General features: G+C 48.4%; 1 protein-coding gene across 1 annotated transcript; it reads right to left on the bottom strand.

Moving 5' to 3' along the window:
• Positions 1-7016: 7016 nt before the first annotated feature.
• Positions 7017-12168, bottom strand: LOC129785157 (E3 ubiquitin-protein ligase RBBP6-like). The gene is made up of 3 exons (XM_055814158.1): positions 11950-12168; positions 9620-9719; positions 7017-7074 (listed from the first exon to the last, which is right to left on the bottom strand). Exons 1-3 carry the CDS (start codon positions 12113-12115, stop codon positions 7017-7019), a joined length of 324 nt encoding a protein of 107 aa, XP_055670133.1. The 5' UTR covers positions 12116-12168.
• Between the last annotated feature and the right edge of the window lie 6624 nt (positions 12169-18792).

Here is an 18792-nt window from a genome sequence, read left to right as displayed (position 1 = left end):
TCACATGAAACACTGCTATTAAGGACTGGTAGCTCAGAGTATCTGTAGTTAAAGGACTTCAGTGTTAACAGCGAATCTGAGAGGCAGGCAAGCATGTTTAGACAAAAGTTTGACCTGAGTTTGCCTGATTATCTCTAAAGAGTTGTCAGCTTCTGTAACAACAGACAATGCATTTGAAAAGTAAATGCAGCCTTATTCAGTTTATCCTTCTTTAAGGAGATGTCAATAATTCCCTCCCTTTCAGCTTTTTACAAACAGACTTTCCTTACAAACAGTTGATGAAAAAGTCACCACGTTACCTGGCGCAGGAAGTTGTTGGCAACTAAAGCGTCAGGAGAAACACCTGTCTGATGACACGCCGGGCAAGTATGTTCCTCCGATTCCAGTAAAGCTGTTCTAATACCTGTGTGTAATTAGAAGCGTCAAAATAGGTTTCAGCCAAAGTAGGGAAATCTTTGGGGTTCTCATCAATTATAAGAACACACAGACGATTAATGGCTGGATATGGTCTTGAATGGAGAGCATGAAGCTATAAATGTTCATTAGTGTAAAAAATGCCCAGTATGCAGCAAATCGCTATACAGTTTTGACATTTCCCTGCTGTAACAGCTGAAGACCATAGAGTGGGCTGTGTCCTGATGTTTGGACTAGTCTTTTTTCTACTGCCGAGTACAGCAAGAAGCCACCAACATCAAGGCTAATGAACGAAGCACATCTCAAAAAGCCATGAGTCGGTTCGAGTTTTGAAGGTTTAACCAACTCCTGTGGCAAAGAATGTAGATTAAATGCCCGACTGCCTCTTTGTGGCGGACCAGAGTCAGTCACCAGAGCTGGCTCTATAGTTGTGTATGAGAGAAAGAGCTGTGGACAAACTACGTGCATTCCATATCTAATACTGTATTCACCTGCACAATTATGCAGTCTTCTCGTACTCGACCTTCCGCATGTGAAGAAGATTTGATTAGATACACAGAAAGGGAAAAAAGCTCTTTGGCCTTTGGGTTTTTTTTTTCCCCCCCCATTACGGAGAAGAGGCCTTTCCTACTCCGGGCGTACTGAAGTATGAAATAGACCTGGTAGCACAGGTGATCTCCTATTCCTGCTTTCAGAAGATCTGATGTGGTGTTTTGGATTAAAAAACACGGGAGGGGAGTTTACTCCTTACATTACATTACGCACTTACATTCGTCACAATAACTTGCTCCACAGCATGGAATAAGCGCTGCATCCGTCACTGGATCTTTACAAATGGGACATAACAACTCGTTTGGAACAGGCCTGTCTGCGGAGGAGGAGGAGGGCTCCTCTGGTAAAAAGGGTGGCTTTTCCTTTTTCTCTCTAGCATAAGCTTCCCTGGAGGGCAGGTGGGGAAGGAAAAAGAAAAAAGTGAAAGATGGGAAAGGAAAAATTTTCCAAGCTTTGGATTTTATCAAACAAAGGTAATAGATGGAAGTCTTCTCACTCCACATTGGCTTTCTACAACCTAGGCGTTTACGCTAAATGACTTCTCTAGAGCCACACTATCAGAAGAAGAAGGAGGGGGGAACATTTTTCCTTCTGCAGAACTCTCCCATCCGTTGGATCAACTACGAAATGAGCTCAGACTAGAAAAATAATTGCTTGACAGCTAGAGAGCAGGGGAAAGGAATCCCACCTCTCCTTTGCCAGAGGGTAAGTGCAAATTGCTGGATCAGGGTAAAGTTCGTCCCCAAGTAATTTCATTTTGTAAATGAAAGAAGTCTGTGCTACAGCTTCTACAACAGGAGATCCATGACAGAAAAAGGGAAGTGCTACCGAGTGCACTTTCCAACAGCCACTCCTGTCAGCACACAGCAGTAATTTCTTAGTTTATAGCAACAGGAACACTTCAGCCCGTTTCACACATGAGATTTGTTAAAAGTCAGAGGAGGAGGAAATCTCAGTCCAAGGGCTATTTGTTAAATTTTGCAAGAAGCCTTTGAAACATAAACCAGAAGCAAAATGAGCATTCAGAGAGAATGATGCCAGCTGGAAACACTACTGAAATGCCTTGCAGAAATACAGGTTCTTAGCATACCCAAAGGTCAGCCAGCTTCCCGGGGCATGAACAGTAGGACTACTCTATTTCAATATGGGAAAGTATTGCAGATTTTAAGGTTAAGATACGACGGTAGTGCTTCCTCCCTCGTAATTAGAGGCTGGCCACCTCGGCTGCATTGCCACTCAGACATTTACGCATGGTTGCTCTCATTCGCATTTTGGTCGGTCCGATTAATTCCATACTTACGCATTAATAGTTGGTATTGCGTATTTCCCAGCCTTTGTCAGCATGGCACCTTTTGTGTTGGGATCCTTCACCTCCACCAGGAAACTCCTTGGAATTCCGGTGCTCCTTTTAATTCTGCGAACAGGCTCCACATTTTTGTCCTGTTGAGAACAGAAATGCAGACATCTCTCCTCTTCAGACGCACACTTAAAATGACGTTTCAAAGATAATTTTAAGCAGCGAAAGCCTTTAATCCCCTCCTTTTACCTAACATAATGGCTGCTCGACTCAAACTCCTGCTTTCCCCAGCGAGCATAGCCAGGACGTACCACAGGTTTGAGCAGAGTTTTGAACCCAGTCGTCATTCTTTGGCTTAACTTCAGGACCCTTCAGGGTGAAACAGCCCTTTGCTCACCGTCCGCTCAGAGCAGAGGCACAAACCTGTTCCCCCTCCAAAGCCCCTGGGCAACGTGTGAGAGCTTAATTCAGGGTCTCCAAATCAGCCCCCATGGAAACTTACATTCACATCTATATAGGAAGGCTGAATTCATCCCTCCTGCACGTACATTCAGGGACTGATGTTAAACGGCATGAATATTCAGCCAGAGGCTTCTGTAGTTAAAACTGACAGATACTCAATAGACGGGGTCGACAGAAACCTCTTGTTTTTAGAGGAAATACCAACAACTTTGAACTGTCATTAGAAAGAGTTAGAACCAGGAACATTTCCAGTACTATTGAAATAGATACAAATATGTATGAAAGTTCACTGAGAAAGATCTATGGACATCTTTAATGTCTGTGACCTAGAGAAAAAAAAAGTTTCACATTTAGAATTCCAAGTTTCCCTTGAATTTGGGAGGGCTTTGCAACATTGCCATGTAACATTTCGCCCCGAGAGAAACAATTCTTACTGGGAGTGTTCATGTCTTTGTCACATAAATGCCAAGGTAAAAAACCCTAAGAGCTCGGTAACACCAGAGGCCTGCCCCAATCTTACCCTATTTACCGGGCAGTTCTTGGCATAGTGGCCAGGTTTTCCACAGCAAAAGCAACTGGATGATGGTGGAGGCAGATCCAAGGGTTCCCTCAAGTAACTAGAAGGTTTGGGGAAAAAAAGGAAAAGGTATGCATGTGTCTCTCTTCTTAAAAGAAACATCTCCATACTTTTTCCATAACCTTTGAAGATCACATTTGATACTTACTTGGATGGATCGTATTCATGGCAGGACTGTATCATCATCGCCTTTATCTTATCCTCTTCGGAAGCATTGGCTTCAGCCAGGTTGGCAGTCTGTTTAACAGGTAATGGTTATTTGACACACACATTAGGCTACAAATAGGCTCTCTTTGTACCTTACATAAAGACTTGTGAAGCCAATCCAAGTTTTGTCCAAGCGGACTGAAGCTATGTGTAGAAAAAAGCCCACCAGCCAGCATTTTGAAGCTGGTCTTTAAGCTCCAGACTAGTCAAAGAAGCTAGCCATGGTACATTTAACTGAGAAAGATGTGTGCAAGTAGCAGTATTTACATTCTGCAGTGTCAAAAGGACACACAACTTCAGAGTCGTGGCAGTTGGTTTTGCTTGCTGAAATTCAGCTTCAGACCCAGAAGCATTAAAAGGAATCAAGCTTTCTATAATCCCTCAGCAAGAGAAAAGATTCTTTTCAGCAGACATCTGACCATCATGTGCTGTAGGCAGTCCAAACCGCACGGTTCCGCCCCCTCCCCCACCGCCACTCGCTCCTTCATAGGAAGTGACTGAACTACAATTTTTTTTCCAGTTGTCACTGTCCTTTTAACACGCAAATTGTAATATAAACCTTACGCAGAACTAGATCTTCGAACTATGGAAGCCAGATGGTTTTTTTTACACAGTACTTCTTCAAATGTTTCTATTACACACTAGTCCAGATACAAGCAGGGTCAAAGGGGGTGACTGTAAATTATTTGGAACTTCAAGCACCTATCCTACAGACCAACTGCTCATGTTTTCCTTTTTACACGCATTCACTCACGAAAGCAACCAACTAGTTTCCACATGTTATTTCATCTAGCTGTTCCATATACGCAGGAACATAATCCAGATCTCCATCTATGAAATCATTTCCAGTAACATTTGCAGAGAACTTTTATAGACACTTGACTGATTTGTCTGAACCCAAATGGTTTACAAAACACATCCAAAACCCACAACACATTTCTAGGAACAGACCACCATTCAAATATGGCATTCAATACATAGTCATAACAAAGCAGAAAAGTTCTTACTACACATTGCCTCCTGTGCCAGCCTGCACTAAAGAGGCTAGGGTAACAGTTCGGAGCTGCTTTGTTACCTATCTCCGTATTTCTGAAATCTTTGAATTTCTCAAAAGCTTGGACAGTTTTCCACATTTTAGAGTAAATTTCACATGACTTTACAGAACCAAGGGACAGCCCTGAGGGAGACCAATGTCTTTTGGTGGCTGCTTCCCAAACTAATTCTGCACACACCTCCACCCCCACCCCCACCCTGCCGCAAAATGTTAATTAACACAATTAAATTTATTAAGAAAATAAATAAATGCAGCGAGCGAGGGAAGACGTTCCCAGTGGGAAGGATTTCTTTCTCTTGGACATGAGCTCTGGCCTTCATTTTCAGAGGAAAGAACTAGCTCCTCTGCGTTAGGCCCTGCCTTCTCTAGTCTTTGTAACTTTAAAGACTATGCTTTTAATCACTTCTGTGGCTAGCACTACGCCTCTTCACCAAGTGCAATCACTAGTGTTTCCCCAGACAACGTTACACGTTGCTGAGCACAAAATACAAGCAGTTCCATTACAAAATATGCTTTCAGGCGGTCACGTCTGCTGATGTGCCTCGCATAAACACTGGCACAGTCCTATCAACAATTAGGTGCACTTGCACACTTTTCACAGTCTGCATGTAAACAAATTAGGTTGCGTCGTCCTCTATCTGTATGCCACAATTCAAGCAGTCCCGCACCATTCAAAGAATGGATCTGTAACTGTAATGACTGAAAATTCAAAAACAGCCATGCAATTGTCCATGTTCCAGAAACACGTCTGTTCCGGCTGTTGCAAAGGCCCTAGAAATGTCCATGACTTACAGCCAATTAAATCCTGCTGTAAAAATGGTGTTAGTTTCCAATGAACAATGAGCGGGACGTATGAAAAATGGTAAACAGCTTCTGAAGTGCTGCTTCTTTGTGTCTTGCAGATGAGTAACACTGCAGCATTACACTGAGGCCAATAAGGTGCTCCCCTTCCATCTTCCCAAGCTGGGAACTACTCTCTACAGGATAGTATCAAAGTAATATTTTAAAGTTAGGAGAAACACTCTGAATTATTAACAATTAATGTTTTGCTCATATTACAGCAGTTATCCAGCTAGAGAGCACAGTGTAAGGTTTGAAAATACAAGGATACACACCCACACCCACCCCTTTCTTTTTAACACGATTTCACAAGCAAGTACATCTAAGCATACCTTAATAAGCTGGGCCAGAGAAAGAGGTGCGGAAGGGTCGCCAATCTATTCAGAAAAATTAAACACATACTCAAGTTCTACAATCAAAACAGAGCAATAGTTCACCCCTACTGCTGTATGAAAGCCTGCGCTATATCCTCTGAGTGTCACTGGAAGAGCCACCTCCAAGCCAGTGGAATTTATACTTGTTCAAAACAAAGTCCAAACCTTAAACAGCTTAAGTATGCCTACGTTGTTAATGAGAAGAAACTAAAGCAACCAACCCCTCCTGAGATCAACCTATTGCTCAGAATACCTCAGAGGGGGACCCTTGTCAAATGCTCACAACTGCTTAAAAGGCGGAGGGTTAAGGAAGCTGTCCATTTGCAGCTCGAAAGGATCTAAAAAAATTATTTCCGTTTATTTGAGTAGGAAGTGTCACTACAGGAAACATTGTCAGTGCAGTTTATAAATTAATCAGTTAATAGCTCATCATCTACTAAATGCACACAAGTATGATTCATGAATGCAGTATAGTTTTTGCGCTGTCTTTCATTTACTTTCATTAGACCCCAAGTTCACGAATTTCTAGATTAAGTTATCCTAAGAGCTTACAAAGTGATCAGATCCAGTGACCTAGAGCTCATGTAATGCCTCACTCCATTCTAGTGAAGAACAAGCAGTTATACTTCCAGATGAAAACCAACCACCACCACAAAGTAATGTTTGTACTATGAGGGCTATTTTGAAATGCATCGTTGCACGTAGCATACCCCCCAAGGGCCAAGTGGAGATCTAGGCCATTACTAGTCAAGTGTCTCCTCGAGTTACTTATTCATGTCTTAGCAGCAGAACAACAGTGTTTTCTGACCGGAAGAAAAATGCTGCCCCTTTTCCAAATGTAAATTCAAAGTGGTGGCGTACTGAAGAGTGGCACCAAGTTCAGTGGTGCAAACCTTGAACCTACAAGCTCTAAAAATGAGCCTACATTATCGGTACAACACACAGTCACACAAGAAATATTCTAGCCTATTCAGTACGAAATGCAATGCGTTACTAGGCACAAATACCATTATTCACATTAGAACCGCGCAAATGTTGGCATTGCTCAGTTTTCACTATGCTGAATCAAATACATTGGATTTACAGCATACACTATGTTTCACTGGAAAGTATGTTTGAGATATATATATTATAAATATTATATATAAAACATATATATTTTATATATTTTTATATATATTAAAAAATTAGTACAAGGCTACATTTCTTAGAATTAGGTGCAGCATGTAGCAAAAAGTTTCAGCTTGTGTTTTTACATACCTCTTTTGATGTTCTACTCGCTGGCCCAGTTCGACTTCTAGAAGAAGAAAGAAAGATGATCAGAACTTAAAATAAAGCACTCGCAACCAACATAAAGCAGGGAAAACAGTTTATAAAACCTGAACATCAAAACATTGTGTACTGGTAGTCTTATGAATACGGAAATTTATTTCTATACATAAAGTGTGCTCTCCTGGTGCATTCAGTGCAATTGAAATAAAACCCAAAATCCCATTCCTTCTTTGCCCCCAATGACTCTAAGATACAGAATACAGCAGTGCAAGGAGAAGTCCTCAGATATTTTCTTTCTGCTCTCTAAGTACCAAAACTGTGAAGACTGTGCTACATTTTTCTGTTCTTAAATAGTCAGCCATCCAAATACGAAGGCACCTTCAGGCAATCTGTATAGCCCCACTACCACAAATAGGTACCAGATAGAGCACTTTGGTTTCTACACTCCTCTGACAAAACGAGAACAGTTGTCTGTAGAAAAGTGTTTCTTGGTGGAAGCCCAAGCACTGTGTTCAGGTACCTACCATACTTAGCCTAAAGTGACTACAAATAGCAGTAGAAACATCACCTGAAAGCAGTTCCTAGGATTTTCTGAGATCGAGGAGGCCTGTGTTAAAAAAATAAGAAAAAAAGTCTTGATTACCAGAACTTCCTTTAAGATCATCTTGAACATGCTACAATATTTTAGGGAACACTTATGACACACAAGCCCTTGCCGAGATGCCACATACTCATTGGTCTGTACCTGCATGCTACTCATGAATCAAACATGCAACCGCCCATCTAGTTAACAAACAATTCATACATCATCCAAAGCGTCCCACGAGCAGAGGCAACCCAAAGGCTGCTGTGCAAGTCCTGCACAAATAGAAAGGCTCATACTTCCTGCCACTGCTACACCACCACCAGGCTCGCAAGTACAGCCACGTACCTCCTGAAGATGAGGAAGCGCGAGGAAAAGCTTTAGATTACCACACCATGGTTTCTTCATCCACTTGCCTTGAGGAAGATACTACAAGGTGACTAACACATTCCTGAAGGCCTCTCCACCATGACAGCATGCATTCACCATTCCCAAACATTAACAACTCTACCAGTTGTTTCCACAATGGTTCCAGCTGAAGGAATAGAAAGCTGACCTGCCTGATCCATTTGCAACTTTAGCAGAGCAGCGGCATTCATCCCTTATCCCCACGTGCAGGTGCTTCTTGGATCTTTGATGCTAGTGGCACCTAGCCTCTCATTTTAGGGCAGCATTCCAACACCAGGAGAGGGTGTCATCCAACCAGAAATGGAGGCTATATTGACAAGACAGCACTAAGCATCCCGATCTAAATTAACCCCCCAAACAAGACCATGCTTAGCAGCACAGTGCTGTGGCATCCAGAAACTCTTGGCAGTGCCTGAAAGCACTAATATGCCCAAAGCTTACAGGAGAGCCACATAAATTCAGGGGGGTTTGCTTGCAGATGCTTCATGGGTACTAGGATGCTGCTGTACTGTTTGTTTGAGACACGCTGTAACTCGCCGGTATACTTTATTTATTGAGAACTAACATTAGAAAGACACGGCATAACCACAAGTCAATAATATCTACTAATGGTGGAGGAGAGGTCTGTCTTGAAGAAGGCTGGAAAACATGACCATTCAAACCATGCTGACGCAGCTGATACAGAACTGGACTGGACGAATACATCGATGACAGCAACAATGCTGTAGTCAGGCTTACATTTGAATATCTGCAATTGTAATCAGATTCTCTGTCCTCCATAAATCTGAGGAATACAGCAGTAATACCTGGAGCACAGAGAGCAGCTTAGGGTGAAATCAAACTTAGAAAGGTAACTACCAACATTTGGGAATGTGCTCAACTGCTTTCTGAGCTTCAGGTTTGGAAAAGATCAACTGCTCCTTCACCGTCCTGGCACAAAAGGCAATACGCTTTAGGACGTTGCTCTTTTTCTCTTGCCCGACACAGGCATTGTCTTTAGGAAACTAATAGGAATCACTTAAGAATGAAACTTCTTGTTCGCACGGTTTGCCAGCTGGCCACTCTCAGTCTTTCCTCTGGAGACAGCATGCAGCCCCGCCACCCCCACCCCTCTGGGGTGTAAGAATACCCTGCCCCCCCCGCCCCCAAACAAAGGAAGCAGTCAAACACTGGGACTCGGACTGCTGGCAGATGGGAACCAATTACCAGTTCACACTGCAATGTGTCTCTCCGTTTACTCTAAAAGCAATACAAGCAAAAGCATAAAATAAGGAATCTCTCTGCATAGAGGAAACAGGACGGAGAACTTGACTCTCAGAAAAACCAACCCCAAGAACAAACCCAATTCAAACGTCTGAACAGCTACCACTGTTGGACTTTGAATGCCACGTCCCAGCGGGCTGAAAAATCTAAGTCTGCTTTGGGACAGATACATTCAAATCTGCCCTGTCACAACACAATTTAACAGCAGCTTTAACAAGAAAGAGACAACCGGAATGCCTCCGTAAACCAACAGCCACAAAGAAGGTGAACACACTGAAACCCCTCCCAAAGAACACAACGCGTTATGGCTGCTTACCCAAGGTCTGTCTTGCCGGTAGCTTTAACTCCTCTAACAGGGACTCTCCTAACAGTTACCGATGAGTGCCTTGGAATCAGGGCATTGTCATCTGTGTATTCTGAAAACAACATCAATACAGAGAAAGCATCAGTCAGTTCGTAAGAGTGATATTAATATGTCATGACATAGCACTTCAGGGAACCCTTTACGGATAGAAAAGCAACATTTTACACACAGCGCAATGCTTTTATCATGTCCACACACTCACGGTACCTTTCCAGAAATCTTCAGGTCTGGTAGTCAAACACAAGCAGCAAAATCTTTTCCATTTGTTTTGAATCGTTTCAATGCCAACAGCAAAATGGTCTCTAAAGTCACTAAAGCAGAGTCTGCTAAAACATGAGGCTCTTTCCTGATCTAACTTTCATTGCTTTTGCTCCTGTTAGCTTACAAAACCCTAGAACATGTCTCTATAATAGCGAGCACGGAAGAGGACACCCCCACCCCGCCTCCCACCTTTTAAAACACATCCCAACCATCCATTTTGCCTTCCCACCATCTTCAAAAAGAGTCCACCATCTCTTTTTTTTCCCCCCCGTGATGTGTAAAATCCTGTTTACTTTTAGCTTCTATTAGCATTGCTTCTATTACGAGATTTCCGTGATCACGCGGCTCGGAAAGCTCTGAACAAGTTGGCCATCTTCACTCAAGGTTCACTGAAGGGTCTTTCCAAGATCATGCCAACATTTAGTCAGGACTCCTGCACAAAGTTATAAAACCCACTACCATATCTCCACAGGGAGGATCTCCAAGAACCCCCTTTAGGCAGAGCATCCAGGCCTAGTTCTTTCCTTCATCTTCTGAAGGTGACTTTAAGCACGTAGATGCTGTTCAATAAAAACGGAAAGTCACGGTTATGTATAAAACCCCAAAATCTGGCATACACATAAATGACACCGAAATGTATTCCTTAGCTTTGCTCTGACAACCGCTGGGGGATTTTTGCATTTTCACGGGGAAAACACCCTTACAAAAGTTCCAGTAAGCATCTGTGTCACAACCTGTACGTCTGCCTCTACCTGCATGTCTGTCTCTACTGCTGTATATGACACGCGATCCCGTAACACCCCCAAGACCCCTAACACCGTGCTGTTAAGTCTGCTCACAGATACTCTCCTGAACCTACTTTACCTATCTGTAGGTAAACAGCGTCTTTAGGTCCAACCACTTGAAAGGCTGGAGCCAAAGTTACAGTTACCGCAGCAGGCATGTTATTCTGTTTAAGTTTTAATACATCAAAGAGGAAGAGGAAAAAATCCTATGAGTACACATTGTAAAGACAAGACTGTTGTGGGAATGTCACAGAACCACAGGAAAAAAGAAAAAAAACCCCAACCGATAAAATTTGAATGTTTAAGGAATGGAGATGGTTTCCAAGTCTTTGCATTTCTGACAAGTCATATTCCAAAGTCTTTAATCACATGCAAGCTTTGCCAGACGGTAGATTACCAAACTGAAACAGCACACTAAGTAATACAAAACCATTACCGTCTCTGAGAATCAAGCACCATTTCTCAGATTCAAAAGAACTTAGGGTTTCTCTAAGAACATTTCTAGGTATATTCACCATAACTGATCTGCCATAAAACTTCAGTACTGCCCTGACACCGTTGAACACGCAGTACCACGACAAAAATGCACCGTTTGAAAGAAATGAAGAAATGATGCTCAATAGCATCTGAATGAATGTGTAGCATGGTGCAGCAAAGAAGCTGTATTAGCAAGAAATGCCAAGTATACTTTAGACAGAACACTCGTCTACAAGATGGCTTTCCAGGGTCTGCATAGATTCTCACTCACAGATACACTCTTGATCCAAAACGTTGCTACTGAGCAGTTTCTGCAGCAGCCAAGCACCGCTTTTCCAATGCGGTGGAGTAAAAGTAGCTGAAGACAAATTTCAGTCACCAAACCCACTTTTTTTTCCCCTTTAAATTAGCCACCCACTCCTTTTCTATCATGTTCAGCCTTCTCTGCCGGCTTTCAAAGAAATCTGGCAGGTCTGTGATGACAAGGCATTGTCCCACATTCCCTTATCGTTTTAGCTAGAAGGGTTCCCAGAAACCAAACCTCTTCCACGCGCGGTGTCGCACACGGACCCCGGACGCTGCTGTGCCTGGCTGCGCACACAGCCCTGACGGCAGCTGCCAGCGCACAACCACGGAAGAGCAGCTCTGAGGCCCCAGCACAAGTCACCGCTGCCGGCCGTGGCCCAACCGCCTCACTGGCCGCCCGCGCCATCGCCAGCCGGCCGGTCCCCGGTCCCCGCGCCCGCCGCCCCCACGCACCTTCCATGGTCTGGGCGTTGGTGACCTGCAGGTCGCAGTGGGTCGCCTTCAGCCTCTCGCGGCCCATGATCTGGCGCCTGAGGTCGCGCAGGGAGATGTGGGGGCCGTGAAAGGTGACCACATCGGAGTTCAGCCTGGAGGAGAACTTGTAGTGGACACACGACATGGCCGGGGCCAGGCGGTGCCCGCTCCGCGATGGCACCTCACGCAGCAGCTGGCCTCGCGGCCCCCACAGCAGGTCAGGGCCCACCGAGGGGCTGGGGCCAGCAGCGCGGGCTGAGCCCGCCGGCTCCTCCTCGCAGCCCCGGTGGGAGGACGATGGGGACAGGCCCTGGCTCGGCCTCCGCTCCCTCCTCGCACCAGCGCTGCCAGGCCAAGCTGCTCGCTATGGCAACCCAGGCGGCTCCGCATTGTGACAGAGGGGCTCAGGGGGCCACTCAGCGCCCCTGGGGGAGGGGCCTTCATCAGCCCCGCCTGGGCCGCCGGTGTCCCTGCTGTCCCCCAGCCTGTCACCGCCCCGTGCCCTGTCACCCCCCAGGCTGTCACGGCCTGCTGTCCCCTCCTCTCACCCTCCAGGCTGCCACTGCCTGCTGTCCCCTCCTGTCACCACGCAGGCTGTCATGGCCTGCTGTCCCCTCCTGCCACCCCCATGCTGTCCCAATCTGCGGTCCCCTCCTGTCATCCCCAGGTTTTCACGGCCTGCTGTCCCCTCCTGTCACCTCCCAGGCTGTCATGGCCTGCTGTCCCCTCCTGTCACCACCCAGGCTGTCACTGCCTGCTGTCCCCTCCGGTAACCCCCAGGCCTGTCCCTGCCTACTGTCCCCTCTGGTCACACTCCACACCGCCACTGCCTGCTGTCCCCTCCTGTCATCCCCAGGCTGTCACTACCTGGTGACATAAGCTACATAAGATAAAAAAGAGAAAAGAAAAAAACCAAAACGAAAACCTGCTTAGGTGAACACCAAAACACCCATGACTTTCTCAGACTCTTCACTACCCCACATGTGAGTCAAGGGACAGGATCTCCCAAAGGCTCTTTTGCAGGCACTTCCTGAAGACACCCCCACCCCCCACCCCACCCTGCTTTTCTACAAGTGCACAAAGAGGTGAAGAAGAGTTTCATGTTTAAGTTAAAGGAGGCAGTTTCTGAAATTAGCTTAGGTGAAAAAAACAAGGTGGTGTACTCATGGATTTTCTCCTCTGCAAGGCCATGAAGAAAACATGAACCGCAGTCCCCAAAGGCAAAGGAGCAAACTGAGGGAGAGCAGCTCATCGGCGCCTTTCAGAGCTTCAGCAGTCTGGGGAAATGGGAAAAAACCCCATACAAAGATAAACAGCAGCCAAGAAGCACTTTTATAAAATGCATATTGGGGCCTGTTCCAGACCTCAGAATGACTTTCAATATTGCTTTGCATGACTATTAGACCAAGGCCTAAAGTGGCGTGATAGCTTCTGCTTGCCGGGGCATGAGAAGATCACTCAAATGAGCGACACAGTAACAAGTAAACACCAAAGGCAACAGCGGAGCTTACCATTTCCCTCCACTGGCGACCAGCTGTGCAGTAAACCAGCTTAACCAGCCTCCCTAAGGATGGCTCTAAAGTCACTGAAAAGGAAAAAAAGAAGGTAAGTTCCTAGCCTGGAATGCAAAGGCACCATCTTGGCTCCCAGGCAGGTGGCACTGATGGCCCAGCAGGGTCATGTCCCCACGTTCCAGGAAAGATAAAAAAAGTGCAGGACGTGTTTGTGGGGTGGGTTTGATGCATCCTTTCCGTTTGGTGAAAGCCTGAGGAAGGATGTACCCCACGGTGGGACCGGTGGCACTTTAGACCTGAGGTTAAAAAAGTGCTGCACATCAGTGACACTGCCCAAGCTGCTTTCACCACCAAACAATAAAAGATTTGCTTTCTCCAGTATGGTGGGAATGATGCCATAAAGTCGGTCATGGAGAGAAACCCTCTAAGCCTTGCTTGCAAGTTTCAGAAGGCAGGCATTCTTTATGGCAGTGCTGGGAGCACGGGGGAATGTTTCCTCTGAGCGTGCTCACCCAGTTACTCGAGGGCACGCACTATGGACAGCAGAGCACTTGCACACTCATAGCGCATTACACATGCATTTTCAGTCAGGCACGGGGTGGGTTACAAGTTTCTTGCTTTAATACAAATGAGCACACACCCTCAGACAGCACTGCTGAGGTTTTTTACTAGCTCCCCATGCTCCCCAAGCGGGGCCTTGCCCTCTCTCGGGGGGCTATCTGAGTCAGAGGTCGCGATCTCCCCCCACAACAATTACTTCTGCCCGACTTCCAACCAACATTCTGCGGATCGCAGCACTCTATCGGCTTGCACAGCGCAAGGGTTCTGCTCCCTGCTTTCTGTGGTGAGAAAATTGACACAGCACTTTAGAACTCATACAGAAGCAAAAAACATGGTTTGGGAAAGTGCAGGGCTGCTCCCCTGGAGAGGGTTCCAGGCAGGAATTCTCTTGCTGCTTCTCACCCTGCCCTGGCAGCCATGTGAGGCACAGCACAAATGTGCTGCTCCCTGCTTTCTGTGCTGAGAAAACTGACCTCTTTTCAGTGGCAATAATGCACAGCCCAAAAAACTCACCTTGACAAAGTGCAGCAGTGCTCCCTGGAGAAGGTGCCAGGCAGGAATTCTCTTGCTGCTTCTCACCGTGCCCGGGCAGCCATGTGAGGCACAAAAGAAAATTTCTGCTCCCTGCTTTCTGTGGTCAGAAAACGGAACCATCACTTTTGAAATGGTGCAGAACCAAAAAAAAGTCACCTTGTCCAAGTGCAGCACTGCTCCCCTGGAGAAGGTGCCAGGCAGGAATTCTCTTGCTGCTTCTCACCCTGCCCTGGCAGCCATGTGAGGCACAGCACAAATGTTCTGCTCCCTAATTTCTGTGGTGAGAAAATTAACCCCTCACCTTTTCAATCATATAGAGCCAAAAAACCCTCACCTTGACAAGTGCAGCACGGCTCCCCTGGAGAAATGACAGGAAGGAATTCTCTTGCTGTTTCTCACCCTGCCCTGGCAGCCATGTGAGGCACAGCACAAAAGTGCTGCTCCCTAATTTCTAAAGTTAGCAAAATTGACCGTTCACAGTTGTACTCATGTTGAGACAAGACTTTCTTACTCAAAAGCAAAACCCAAGAAACCACGTACCCATGGGAACCCCCTTGTCCTTCCGTGTGGCTGGTGACTTCCCATGGCTCTTCCACAAGGCAGGAGAAATAACCATGAATTTGGAAGCCCACGTAAATTCAAGTACACTTAGTCCTCTGACAGTCACTACTTAGGGGCCAGCGGTCCTCTCACCCCTCCACAGATCTGCCTGTTAGTCCTCTAGCAGTCATTCTCCATGGAGGGACCACACGTCCTCCACACCTACCTACCAGCTCACCAGAAATGAGTCAGACCACGCCAGAAGTGACACTGCCTGACCTGCAGGAGATCTATTAGACCAGTAACGATGGTTTCAAGACAGAAAAGCCCACCACCATCCACCAGCACAGCAGAAAAACAACCAGAAGAAACATCATACACAAACCAAAGGCACCCATCCAAACCCCACAAAGGCAAAATAGCTGAAAAAGGCACTCTCCACAAAAAAACCCCACCACACAGATCACAAGATAAAAATGCCATAACCCCAGGAACACAGGGCCAACAAACACAGATTCTGTCCATAACAGTAACACACTTTGACACTAACTCGCTTGACCTCTGACATACTTGACCTTGTTGCCCCCAAACCACAGCACATCGTAGCCCTAAGGCAACACAAAACGGAGCACAAAGTCCCTGAAGATCTCCGCCAGGGCAAAAGCAAAGCACAGAGCCACACAGGAGGGTGGGGTTGGAAGGGACCCGTGGAGGTCCTCTGGGCCAAGCCCTCTGCTCCAGCACGCTCGCCTCGAGCAGGTTGCTGAGAACTGTGTGCCCTTGGCCTTTGAAGATCCCCAAGGACAGAGACTGCACAACCTCCTTGGGCAACCTCTGCCAGCATTAGATCGCCCCGAGGGGGAAAATTTGCCATTTCTATCTCTCCTTTCACTGTACCGCATTCCAGAACAGCCATGAGATGACAAGCTCAGGCTTGAAAGCCAGTGCTGTGGCTGGCCTGAAATTCTGTCCCCCTTTTTTTCATCCACTAGTAGCTAAAGGAGGACAAAGAAGGATTTCTTTCAAAGGAGAACTTCTCTTTTCCTCTGTCCTTCTTCTCTACCAGTGATCTGGATTCTGAGTGCTGTGCCACTGTCCTAATGGCTGGGATAGGGATACTTCTTGTAGGACAGGGAGGAGGTGACAGTGGAGATGATCAGGCTGGGGAAGCTGAAGGAAAACGCAAGCAACTGGAGTTGCCTGGAGCAAGAGTGGCCAGCTTCCGAGCTAGGTCACCTCGTGTCCTCAGCTCCCATGCAGGAGCTGAACCACACACATGGACTGCAAAGCAGTGTGACCCATAGAAAAAAGTTTGCTTGGCTCGGGATCGCCCAGGGGCATTTAACTGCAATTCCGCCCTTGTCAGCAGGAAGGAAACATGCGCTGCAAGCACACACTGAGGCACGACACCTTGCCCGGGGCTAAAGGCTACCTCAGGAGACCTACATGGGACCCCCCAGCACCTGGATTGCTGGCTGGAGGATGGGTAGGTCAAAGGACCCTGATGGGAGCCCTGCAGGCTCTCATACATTGGACCAACGGGCACCTTCCCTTGTCATACAGAGCATCCTCTCGGATGCTCTGGACAGTTTCTGGTAGATCTCTGGAGAAGAGCTTCTCCCCAGGCCTCTCCCATGGGCTTGCTCACCCCCGGAGCCCTTCCCAAGCACAGCCCCAGCAGGTGGATGCAACCGGCGTTGCAGGGAAGAACAAGCAGCAGGCACCACAGTCAGCACTGCGGGAAAGCTGGGACCCCAGACACCCACCCAGGCTCTCCAATCCCAGCCTGGCCCACAAGAGTGCCTTTATCTCCCTTTCCCAGAAGTGCTGAATTCCCCTTCCAGCATTAGCCACTGGACCCACGCTGCTTCTTGCTGCAGTGTACAACAGCCACAAGAGAATTTGCTAGATGTCTCTGATTTCCTGCATTTTTCCTGAACAGGGCGGGTGTGTAACTCTCTGAATCACTTCTCTTTGAAGCAAGGCATTGCTTAGGGTCAACAGTGAAACGAGACACGGGCCATCAAAAGCTGACTACTTTTCCCCTTCTTTGCCATGGTCACGGCCTACCCCACAGACTCGCCCCTGGCCGTGTCGGCCACCGGCTGGGTGAAGGTCATGGCTAACAGGGCAGGGGCTCCTGTGTGGCGCTCACCCAGCCCTGATTGCCAAGGGTGAAGCCTTAGCACCCAGGTGGAATAAAGCCTTCCCAAGCAAGGGTGGTGCTCCAGGGGCACCACAATTCCTGCCGAAGCTCACCACACATTTCATTTCCCTGTGGCGCCTGGCAGGACACGAGCGGCTCTTGACTGCTGCTAGTCCCCCCGTCTTTTGGTAAAAATGGAAGTTTTTCCTCCTGCTGGGCCTGCTCCAGTTCCAGCGCCTTGGGGCCTGAGGCCTGGCACGGCCTGTGTGCCAGAGGCCTTCCGACCGCTAGGCCGGCCTCCACCAAGAGGAGTCTGCCTCAGGCCACAACGGTCACCTCTAGGAAAAACGGCTTCTTTTATCGAGCAGGGCCCTGTCCAAACCCCAGGGCAAAGCGCTGGCCGCAGGCGCAGGGAGGTGGCCCTTGCCCCCTGCCCTGTCCTGCGCGGGGCTCCCCGGGGCGAGGCAGGCCCGGCCATACTGGAGAGGGCCCCAGCCCCGCCCCGCAGGCCCCGCCCACTTTCCGTTGGGCTCAGACCGTTGGTCACGGGGAGCCCACGGCCACCACAGGCAGCAGGGCAGAGCCGTGCTGGCACGCAGCGGCGCTGGCAGGAGGCAGCCTCTGGCCCAGCAGCGCTGCCACAGCACCAGCACCCCGCTTCCCAGCCTCGCCGTCGCCGGCTGGGCCCCCTCCTCGCTGCACGGCCAGGGCCCTCCTCTCCCGGGCAGGATGGGCCAGGCCAGCTGCTGCTGCGGCTCCAGGTGGGCTCCCCCCGGGCTCGGGGACACGCGGGCACAGCTGGGCCACGCAGCACTGGCGTTGCTCATGCCCGCCGCTCTCTGCTCTGCAGGGAGGCTCTCAGCGACGCCGAGCCGGTGCTGAGCGCGGACGTGCGGCTGACCCGGGGCCGCAAGAGGAGCGAGAGGCGCCTTCTGCTCCTCCACGAGGAACTGGTGGTCGCCAAGTTGCGGTAAGACCCTCAGAGCCCAGATCCTTGCCCCCAGCCCCGGCCCAGGGACACCCTGGCACCAGCCCCAGGCCCCGGCCCCTCGGTGCTGGAGGCACCAATGTCCGTCCCAAGGGCAGGTGGGGGACAGGGCTCTGCGCGTGGGGACCCAGCCCAAGGAGCCCCCCTCCAGCTCAGTGCCCGCCTCTGCTCTCTGCAGACATGGCACCAGCCTGCGCCCACAGCTCCGCCTGGCGCTGGACCAGCTGTGGGTGCTCAGCAGCGGGAAGGAGGCTGCGGGGCAGGATGGACAGGAGGAGGAGGAAGGCACCGATGAGGACAGCACCTCTGTCATCCTCGCCTGGCCCACCGGCTCCTGCATCGCCACTTTTGGGTGAGTCGTGGTCGGGCAGCAGAGGTTCCCAGCCGTGCCCACGCCATCCCATGAACACAGGCCTCTGCCTTGCGTGCAGAGCTGGGCAGGGAGCAGGCAGCCCGGTGGCAGGGAGGGAGGGATGGGGGATGTTTCCCCATCCTGCATCCCCTGGTCACCTTTTGGTCCCCAGAAGGGAAGGGCAAAT

This window comes from Falco peregrinus, chromosome 9, assembly GCF_023634155.1.
Source record: "Falco peregrinus isolate bFalPer1 chromosome 9, bFalPer1.pri, whole genome shotgun sequence".
In the NCBI taxonomy this organism is placed as follows: domain Eukaryota; kingdom Metazoa; phylum Chordata; class Aves; order Falconiformes; family Falconidae; genus Falco; species Falco peregrinus.
This window is presented reverse-complemented; position numbering and strand designations above follow the sequence as displayed.